We start from the raw sequence: 10,380 nt of genomic DNA, 5'->3' as shown, positions 1-10,380 counted from the left end.
ACCGGGGGACGGGGCAGCCTCTGCACTGAGTGGCTGCAGCCCCCGTGCCCCTTTTTGGCTGCTTTTGAAGGCCAAGTTCAGAGTTACTCTGATGTCTTCTCCCAGTTCTGTTGTTCTTGGCCCATGAATCACCTCAGTGGAGCAGTTTAGTAATGGTTTGTTCTTATACTGTTCCCTTGGCCAGCACAGGGCAGGGATGAGTGATCCCAGCATTTAAGCATGTTCTGGAATACATCCCATTCCAGGCTACAATAAACTTTTAAGGTGACTATCAGCAGAGAAGGGGACTCCACCCCCTCCCTGGGCAGCCTGTCCCAGGGCTCTGTCACCCTCACACTAAAGAAGTTTCTCCTCACATTCCAATGGAACTTCCCATGTTCCAGCCTGTGCCCATTGCCCCTCTGTTGCTGTGACAGATTCTGGCTCCATCCTCCCTGCACCCACCCTGAGATACTTGTAGGCACTGATCAGGTCTCCCCTCAGCCTTCTCTTCTCCAGGCTGAACAGTCCCAGCTCCCTCAGCCTTTCCTCACAGCAGAGATGCTCCAACCCCCCAGTCATTGTTGCCTTCCCTGGACTCTCTCCAGCAGTTCCCTGGCTCTCTTGAACTGGGGAGCCCAGAACTGGTCCCAGTTCTCCAGCTGTGGCCTCACCAGGGCAGAGCTGAGGGGTGGGATGACCTCTTCTGACCACACTCTTCCTCACACACCCCAGGATCCCATTGCCCTTTTAGCCACCAGGGCACATTGCTGGCTCGCGTCTTACCATCTACCAGGACTCCCAGATCCTTCTCCCCAGAGCTTCTTCCAGCAGGTCCACCCCTAACCAATCCCACCCTTCCTCCCTTAGCTGATGACATCAAGCCGTGCCCACGCTGCAGTGCCTACATCATCAAGATGAACGACGGGAGCTGCAACCACATGACGTGCGCCGTGTGCGGCTGCGAGTTCTGCTGGCTCTGCATGAAGGAGATCTCGGACCTGCATTACCTCAGGTGAGCAGAGGAGCAGCACCAGGGGCCTTCTGGTGCCTGAAGGGGCTCCAGGAAAGCTGGGGAGGGGCTTGGGACAAGGACAGGGAGGGAGAGGACAAGGGGGGATGGATTAAAAGTGGGAGAGGGGAGATTGAGGTTGGACATGAGGAGGGAATTCTTGGGTGTGAGGGTGGTGAGAGCCTGGCCCAGGTTGCCCAGGGAAGCTGTGGCTGCCCCATCCCTGGCAGTGTTGAAGGGCAGGTTGGATGGGGCTTGGAGCAACCTGGGCTGCTGGGAGGTGTCCCTGCCCATGCAGGGGGGTTGGGACTGGATGATCTTGAAGGTCCCTTCCAACTCAAACCGCTCTATGATTCTATGAATTGTACCAGGAGGAGTTTTTCCTGGTGTGGAAGAGCCACCCTCATGCTGTGAAGTGGGAAGAAAGTTCAGCTCTTTGGGTCATAAAGAAGAAAACTGATGACTAATTGGAGAGGCAGGAGGATGAAAGGCCAACAAGGGAAGGGAGCTCCTCCAGCCAGCCTTGGAGAATCAGTGGTTTGGGTTGGAAGGCACCTTAAAGATCATCTGGATCCAACCCCCTGCATGGGCAGGGACACCTCCCACCAGCCCAGGCTGCTCCAAACCCCATCCAACCTGCCCTTCAACACTCCCAGGGACGGGGCAAAGTCTTGGCACACTGGATATTAAACATAGTCCCAATAGTGTGATAATCACCTTGACGAGCAAATTAACCCTGATGGGGAAAATCCAGAGAAAACCTTTCTATGTTGTCTACCCAGTTCCCACATTTTGGGGTTTGTTCACGTGGAAGTTGAACTCGGGGCTCTCGGGAACACTTTGCAGTTGCTGTGGTGCTCATGTTGTTGTTTTTTGTTTTTCCCCCCCTCCCATGAAGCCCCTCTGGCTGCACATTCTGGGGCAAAAAGCCATGGAGTCGTAAAAAAAAGATCCTGTGGCAGCTGGGGACGCTGATCGGGGCCCCCGTGGGCATCTCCCTCATTGCTGGCATTGCCATTCCTGCCATGGTCATTGGCATCCCCGTGTACGTGGGGAGGAAGGTGAGTCTGGAGAGCAGAAGGCTGGAGCTGGAGAGTTGGGGGAAGTTCTCAAAGCATCTGAGCAGAAATTTGGGGCTGATACGAAGGGTGGGTCTTGTTGTAGGACCAACATTCAGTTGTGTCTTCTGGAGCTTGTCTTATCTCTTGGGCTTTGTGTGGGAAGAGGGAAGGTGGTGGCTGATAGTCCTTCAGGCTGAGGTCCTCTCAGATGCTTTTTGCATTGCTCTTGTGCCTCTGCCTGCAGCCAGGTGTAGCCAAGGGGAAACCTGGTCCCTTTTTAAGACCTCCTGTGGTGATGGGCTCCATGGGACAGTGGCTGGACCCTGAGTGTCACACTTTGCCTTGGCTCAGGCACTCATCTAGTGATGCTGACCTGCTGTGTGACCCTGCTGTGTGTCTGATAAAGAGGCATTGAGAGGGGTGACATGACAGGTCAGCAGTGTCTTTGTAGCTCCTGCTTCTTAAAAACAGACCCACCTTCTAGATCTGGTCTGTGAGGAGATCAGTGGTCAGGATGAGGTTCCTGATGGGCTAATGCAGCTGACAAGGCTGTAAAATGATAAGATTGTTAATGCCTTCTGCTGGTGTTTGCTCGTGACCAAGCTCTGTTCTCACCTGGTGCTTCTCCTTCCATCAGATCCACAGCAGGTATGAGGGAAAGAAGACCTCGAAGCACAAGAGGAACTTGGCAATTACTGGTGGGGTCACCCTGTCTGTCATTGCCTCTCCAGTCATTGCTGCTGTCAGTGTTGGTAAGTGGACATGGTCCCTTTCCCTTCTGCTGGGCCAGTAGTCACTGAGACAGGGGGGTAGCCCAGCCCTGGGAGGTGGGGGGTGCCCTGCTGCCCTGTGCCCTGCTGGGCACATCCCTCCATTCCACATCCAGGCTGCACATCCTGGTGTGCTGGGCTCAGCACAGGGATTGTCTGGAGCACCAGCTGCCCGTGGTGAAGTCTCTTGACACCTGAAGCTGCCTCTTACCCCCAGGCTGCTGTTCTGGGGCTTCAGCTGGGGCTGTCTGTGCCCTGGGGGTCCCCTCCTCCTGCACTGCAGCAGCATGAACGAGGTCTCACCCTCCACCTGCCTGCAAAGCTGGGTCTGGGACCTTGAAAAGCACCTTCAAGCCAACTGAGCGAGTCCCTGCCCCGGGAGGTGTTTCTGTCTGCCCGACACAGCCCAGCCTCGAGCTCCTCTTAACTCAGCCCACCCTGTTCCCCAGGTATTGGAGTTCCCATCATGCTGGCCTATGTCTACGGCGTGGTGCCCATCTCGCTGTGCCGGGGCGGGGGCTGCGGGGTCAGCACAGCCAACGGGAAGGGGGTGAAGATCGAGTTTGATGAAGATGATGGACCCATCACAGGTAACGGGGGGGCTGGGAATATAAAGAGTAATGAGCCATAGCTTCTTGAGATTCATTCAATACAAAGAGGCATTAAAAAGGGTTTTCTCAGCACAAAGTGGGAAATGCCTTCCCTGCCTCTGACCCCCCAACCCCTCTGCTCTCCCTCCCCGGCAGTGGCCGACGCCTGGCGAGCCCTGAAGAACCCCAGCATCGGGGAGAGCAGCATCGAGGGGCTGACCAGTGTGCTGAGCACCAGTGGGAGCCCCACCGACGGGCTCAGCGTCGTGCAGGGCAACTACAGCGAGACCGCCAGCTTCGCCGCCCTGGCGGGGGGCACCCTCAGCGGGGGGGTCCTCTCGGGGGGCAAGGGCAAGTACAGCAGGTAACTGACCTGGGGGGCACCCACCTGGAGCAGGGGAGCTTCTTGGAGTGGCCTTGGCTTGGAAGTTCGTGTCCCGGTGTTTTTTGCTGCTTGGTTGGTTGTTGGATAACCAGTCCCCGCTGACCGGGTCACTGCTGGAGTTGGTGGTTGGCTGGTTCTTGCAAGGAGGATGTGGAAGTTTCTGTCCCTGTTGAGCTTCTGGGAACTGCAGAGCTGGTTCTTGTCAGAGGGTGAGGGGTGGTGGATTAAAACTGGGAGATGGGAGGTTTAGATTAGACATGAGGAGGAAATTTCTTGAGTGTGAGGGTGGTGAGAGCCTGGCCCAGGTTGCCCAGGGAAGCTGTGGCTGCCCCATCCCTGGCAGTGTTGAAGGGCAGGTTGGATGGGGCTTGGAGCAACCTGGGCTGCTGGGAGGTGTCCCTGCCCATGCAGAGGGCAAGATCTAGATGATCTTGAAGGTCCCTTCCGACCCAAACCATTCCATGATTCTATTATATGATTCTATGATTCTCCAGCTTAATTGGGAACACAACAGACATGTCCTGCTTAAAGATATTCCAGTCCTCCCATCCCAGCCTAAAGGCTCTGGTGCTCCCCGTTCTCCTGTGGCCCATAGCAAGCAGGGTCACTGCTTCCCAAGTCAGGAGGTTACACCACAGTTTTCCTCCAAACTTGCCTGTGAGTCAGTTTGTTGGGTAATTAGACACGTGTTGCTGCAGCAACCAGGATATAATCATGGCTTGGTGCTGGATCTGTGGAAATTGGTTCTTCACAGGAAAGGTGTGAGTCATGGACACAAACACAACTTTACCTTCATCAGGGAAAACAGGACAAGTTCAGCTGAAGGGAGCCAAAAATGAGACGAAATGAGAGGAACTGTTGGGGTTAAACTCTGAGCTGGGCCAGCAGAGAGGGCCTCTTGCCTTCCCATGACAAACAGGGACTGGCTGATGCCCCTTGGGGACCATCCCAGGCATTTCTGAGGAATCCTCTTCTTTTCTGCAGACTGGAAGTTCAGGCAGATGTCCAGAAGGAGATCTTCCCCAAGGACTCGGTCAGCTTGGGGGCCATCAGTGACAACGCCAGCACTCGAGCCATGGCTGGTTCCATCATCAGCTCCTACAACCCCCAGGACAGGTAGGAGGGCGTGTGATGGTGGGAAGGGTGTTGGTAGTGGAGCTGCTGTGGGTGGTGAGCTGACTGTAGCTGTGTCAGCCTGCTCTTCTGGAGCTGGCAAGTGGCTCAGTCCCCTTCCTCACACAGAAGGAGAACTGGGGACAGTTTGGGAGCAGCCTCCAGGTGTAGTGTGGAGATTGAGGGGGGAATCTGCAGCCCAGGACCCTCAAGGTCTGTTCCTGGCTGCTCACGGGGACTCTGGTGCTTTCCCAGCTTGGTTCCTGACTCTCAGGCTGGGAATGACCTTGGCTGCTGATAGGAGGGCTGAAGAAGAGCAGTGGGTACTGCTGTTCCCCAGATGCTCTGGGGTGATGAGCAGCCTTTTGCTCATGTCTGGGGAAGGTGATCCTCCCAGTACAGTGATGCAGTGACCCAGCTGCACCCAGTAACTCTGCCCAGTGACACAAGGCTGCTTGTTTCTGCAGGGAGTGCAATAACATGGAGATCCAGGTGGACATCGAAGCCAAACCAAGTCACTACCAGCTGGCCAGTGGCAGCAGCACAGAGGACTCCCTGCACGTCCACACACAAATGGCAGAGAACGAGGAAGAGGAGGAGGAAGAGCAGGAGCAGCTGTGCCAGCACCAAAGCTGTGAGCAAAGGGACTGTGTTGCCAGCAAAACCTGGGACATCACCCTGGCCCAGCCCGAGAGCATCAGGAGCGACCTGGAGAGCTCGGACAGTCAGTCGGACGACGTGCCCGACATCCCCTCGGATGAGTGCAGCCCCCCCTGCTCTCAGACTGCAGCAGCCTGTCCCCAGCCTGTCCCCAGCAGCCCCCAGCCCATCCCCAGCCCCCAGACCCCCAGAGCGAGAGGTGCCGAGAGCCCAAGTGCCCACCTGAGCCACTGTGCCCAAGCTGGGGGCTGCAGGCTGGACGAGATGGTCAAACTGGAGTGCATCGAAGCCCGAGTATGAAGGGGCCTCCTGCTGAGGAGCACACTTGGTTTCATTGCTTTTTTAGTTTTCTGGGGGAGGGGAGGGCCCAGGGTTGTGTCCATGTTGGCTTCTGTTGTTCTCCAGCTGCTTTCCCAGCCTGGCCTGGGGGAGCTGCTGGTTCTTATGGGACAAAAAAGAAAAAGGGGCAAAAAAAAAAACAAAAAAAAGGGGAAAAAAACCCCAAACCAAACCTAACAAAATAATTCCCTGCCCTCATTTTGTTTTAATTTATTGATTCAAGCTCTGTGAGGTGTGTAAGAGTGTAAATATGTACGTGTGTCTGTATGTCTGCAAACATCCCAAGGGACTATTGGAATAAAGACTCTCGTTGTCATTCGACTCTGGCATCCAGCTCCTCCTTCCCAGGGAGTGGGGAAATCCTCTGGCTGCCTCTGTCCCTGGCTCCAGCCTCTGGAAATGCTGCCCCAGTCCCAGGCGTGGGGAAAATGGGGACATCTCTTCCTCCTCTAGGAAGTGTTGGTGTGACAGCCTGGGTGCTGGGGTTGGTGCATGTGGCTGGATCTGCTTTGTCCTGGAGCTGTGGCAGGGAGGGGGGGTCTCTCTTCTCCCCCCTCCCTGGGCAGCAGGGTTGGGGAGGGGTTAAAAGAGGGGACTAATCCTGTGCTGAGCCAAACTCCAAGCACTGCTGGGTGCAAGGGATGTGAGGAGGCTGAGGGCTGGGCTGGTAGCTCATGTGGGACACTAGGGAAAAGTGTGTTTAAGCTTGGGTGGGACCAGGTCCTTTCCCAGTTCTGCCCCCAGAGCCAGGGCCATGTTGCTGTCCCTGTCACTAAATGGTGGGTGCCTCATGTCTGCAAGTTTCTCTGCAGAGATCTGGCAAGGATCTCCCAGGAGCATGGGAGGGCTCCCCAAAACACCCTGAGTTCCTCTCGAGGTATTGTAACTTCCCCAGAAGCTTTGTGAGGACAATTGCCAGCAAACTGGCTCCTCTGAGTCACCTCCTGGGAAGTCAGCACCAGCCCTGAGCCCTCTGCTCTTCCCTCTCTCTGCAGGTTGGTCCTTGGAACCTGGCAGTGCTGGTCTCTGCTCCGTGGTGCAGCAGCATCTCACCTGGGGGGGCTGCCCCTTCCCAGCCCCTCAGCCCGTGGCTTTGGACCCACCTGGCTGGGCCCCAGCCTGCTGCCCTCGCTGGGGGGGGTGGACCTGAGGTGGGGGTGGCACGGATGGATGGGGAAGAGGGTGAGATGGCATGTCACAGCACTGCATGTCACAGCACTGCATGTCACAGCACTATGTGTCACAGCAGTGCATCACAGCACTGCATGTCACAGCACTGCATGTCACAGCACTATGTGTCACAGCAGTGCATCACAGCACTGCATGTCACAGCACTGCATGTCACAGCACTATGTGTCACAGCAGTGCATCACAGCACTGCATGTCACAGCACTGCATGTCACAGCACTATGTGTCACAGCAGTGCATCACAGCACTGCATGTCACAGCACTGCATGTCACAGCACTATGTGTCACAGCAGTGCATCACAGCACTGCATGTCACAGCACTGCATGTCACAGCACTATGTGTCACAGCAGTGCATCACAGCACTGCATGTCACAGCACTGCATGTCACAGCACTATGTGTCACAGCAGTGCATCACAGCACTGCATGTCACAGCACTGCATGTCACAGCACTATGTGTCACAGCAGTGCATCACAGCACTGCATGTCACAGCACTGCATGTCACAGCACTATGTGTCACAGCAGTGCATCACAGCACTGCATGTCACAGCACTGCATGTCACAGCACTATGTGTCACAGCAGTGCATCACAGCACTGCATGTCACAGCACTGCATGTCACAGCACTATGTGTCACAGCAGTGCATCACAGCACTGCATGTCACAGCACTGCATGTCACAGCACTATGTGTCACAGCAGTGCATCACAGCACTGCATGTCACAGCACTGCATGTCACAGCACTATGTGTCACAGCAGTGCATCACAGCACTGCATGTCACAGCACTGCATGTCACAGCACTATGTGTCACAGCAGTGCATCACAGCACTGCATGTCACAGCACTGCATGTCACAGCACTATGTGTCACAGCAGTGCATCACAGCACTGCATGTCACAGCACTGCATGTCACAGCACTATGTGTCACAGCAGTGCATCACAGCACTGCATGTCACAGCACTGCATGTCACAGCACTATGTGTCACAGCAGTGCATCACAGCACTGCATGTCACAGCACTGCATGTCACAGCACTATGTGTCACAGCAGTGCATCACAGCACTGCATGTCACAGCACTGCATGTCACAGCACTATGTGTCACAGCAGTGCATCACAGCACTGCATGTCACAGCACTGCATGTCACAGCACTATGTGTCACAGCAGTGCATCACAGCACTGCATGTCACAGCACTGCATGTCACAGCACTATGTGTCACAGCAGTGCATCACAGCACTGCATGTCACAGCACTGCATGTCACAGCACTATGTGTCACAGCAGTGCATCACAGCACTGCATGTCACAGCACTGCATGTCACAGCACTATGTGTCACAGCAGTGCATCACAGCACTGCATGTCACAGCACTGCATGTCACAGCACTATGTGTCACAGCAGTGCATCACAGCACTGCATGTCACAGCACTGCATGTCACAGCACTATGTGTCACAGCAGTGCATCACAGCACTGCATGTCACAGCACTGCATGTCACAGCACTATGTGTCACAGCAGTGCATCACAGCACTGCATGTCACAGCACTGCATGTCACAGCACTATGTGTCACAGCAGTGCATCACAGCACTGCATGTCACAGCACTGCATGTCACAGCACTATGTGTCACAGCAGTGCATCACAGCACTGCATGTCACAGCACTGCATGTCACAGCACTATGTGTCACAGCAGTGCATCACAGCACTGCATGTCACAGCACTGCATGTCACAGCACTATGTGTCACAGCAGTGCATCACAGCACTGCATGTCACAGCACTGCATGTCACAGCACAATGTCACAGCACTGCATGTCACAGCACAACGTCACAGCACTGCATGTCACAGCATGAGCCCCATGGAGCAGAGGGGTGGAGACAGGGCTGTGCTTCCCCTTGGTGGAGCAGGGGAAGGTGGAGTTAAGCTTTTGTTGGTCCTGGGGAGCTGGTCTGACAGGAATTGGAGCCACACTGGGGTGCAGCAGGTGAGCAGCTCCAGGGACCTGAGCCTGCCCGGGACCCCAGTGGATCCAGTTGCCACCCTGGGGGCTGCAGGCAAGGGTGGCCCTGGGGACATCGAGGGGCTCTGATGGCCTGATCCTGGCCCCGTGGAGATGTGTCAAGTGGGTGAGTCTGGGTCTGGGGTGGGGATGGTGACAGGAGGGTGCCCACCCTGCTTGTGGCTCCAGCACTGTCCTACTGCAGGGGAAACTGAGGCAGGGAGGGGAGTCAAGGGGCTCGGGACAGGGTCAGGGAAAAGAGCTGAGTAGGTGTGGGAGCAAAAGTGGGTCTGGGGTGTGTTCTGAGGAGAAAACAGCCTGGCTGCTGCTGTTGCTGCTCCTCAAAGCACCGGGTGCCAAAACCCAGTACTGAAGCACTGGGTGGGTGCTGCTCACCCCAGGAGCTCTTGTTTGTGGGTGTTGCTCTCCCTAGAGCTGTCTCCTGGTTCCAGGGAGCCCCAGCCCTTCCCAGGCCCATGGGGGAAGCCTGTCCTCATGGCTGCTGGCCCCACACCACCACCCTGGTCCCAGGAGAGCAGGTTGGAGCAGTGGGATGCATACCTGGGCTGTCAGTGACTGCCACCACATCACCTCCTGCCTCATCCCCCACCAGCTTATGGGCCACGTCCTCTGGGGCTGTCCCCAAACACCCTGTGGCTGTGCTGGCCACCCTGTGCCACCTCCTTGTCCTCCTCTCCCTCTCAGGCCACCTCGACCCCAGCAGCCACCAAAGGGTCCTCATGAAAACGGGCCTCATCCTCCTCATCATCGGGCACCTCAACTTCATCGCTGGTGGCCTCGTCCATGGCATTGTCCTCCGCTTTGTGGTCGACCCCCAGGACCCCATCTCCCTGCTGTACGGTGTCACCAACGTCACCTCCGCCGTCGCCGCGCTGCTGGTGCCACGGGGGGGCAGGAGGAGGAGGGATGGATGTGGGATACGGGGCGGGATGCAGGAGGGGGAGGGATGGATGCGGGATACGGGGTGGGATGCAGGAGGGGGAGGGATGGATGTGGGATACGGGGTGGGATGCAGGAGGGGGAGGGATGGATGCGGGATACGGGGCGGGATGCAGGAGGAGGAGGGATGGATGCGGGATACGGGGCGGGATGCAGGAGGAGGAGGGATGGATGCGGGATACGGGGCGGGATGCAGGAGGAGGAGGGATGGATGCGGGATACGGGGCGGGATGCAGGAGGAGGAGGGATGGATGCGGGATACGGGGCGGGATGCAGGAGGAGGAGGGATGGATGCGGGATACGGGGTGGGTGCAGGAGGAGGAGGGATGGATG

The 10,380-nt window shown here is 56.5% G+C and overlaps 2 protein-coding genes across 2 annotated transcripts in view; both read left to right on the top strand.

Annotated features, from left to right (window-relative positions):
• RNF19B (ring finger protein 19B) overlaps nt 1-5,870 on the top strand; it is a 19,672-nt gene extending 13,802 nt beyond the window's left edge. The window contains exons 3-10 of the mRNA XM_010000619.1: nt 850-994; nt 1,890-2,052; nt 2,690-2,804; nt 3,272-3,412; nt 3,569-3,776; nt 4,782-4,913; nt 5,378-5,706; nt 5,812-5,870. Of these exons, the coding sequence (XP_009998921.1) occupies nt 850-994; nt 1,890-2,052; nt 2,690-2,804; nt 3,272-3,412; nt 3,569-3,776; nt 4,782-4,913; nt 5,378-5,706; nt 5,812-5,870 (1,292 nt within the window). The remainder of the gene's footprint in view (nt 1-849; nt 995-1,889; nt 2,053-2,689; nt 2,805-3,271; nt 3,413-3,568; nt 3,777-4,781; nt 4,914-5,377; nt 5,707-5,811) is intronic.
• Nucleotides 5,871-9,201: 3,331 nt separating this feature from the next.
• Nucleotides 9,202-10,380, top strand: part of TMEM54 (transmembrane protein 54) — a 3,380-nt gene continuing 2,201 nt past the window's right edge. Inside the window, exons 1-2 of the mRNA XM_010000618.1 lie at nt 9,202-9,214; nt 9,793-9,986. Coding sequence (XP_009998920.1) covers nt 9,202-9,214; nt 9,793-9,986 — 207 coding nt within the window. The remainder of the gene's footprint in view (nt 9,215-9,792; nt 9,987-10,380) is intronic.

The sequence above is a fragment of the Chaetura pelagica genome, unplaced genomic scaffold (genome assembly GCF_000747805.2).
Source record: "Chaetura pelagica isolate M959 unplaced genomic scaffold, ChaPel_1.0 scaffold676, whole genome shotgun sequence".
NCBI lineage: Eukaryota > Metazoa > Chordata > Aves > Apodiformes > Apodidae > Chaetura > Chaetura pelagica.
This window is presented reverse-complemented; position numbering and strand designations above follow the sequence as displayed.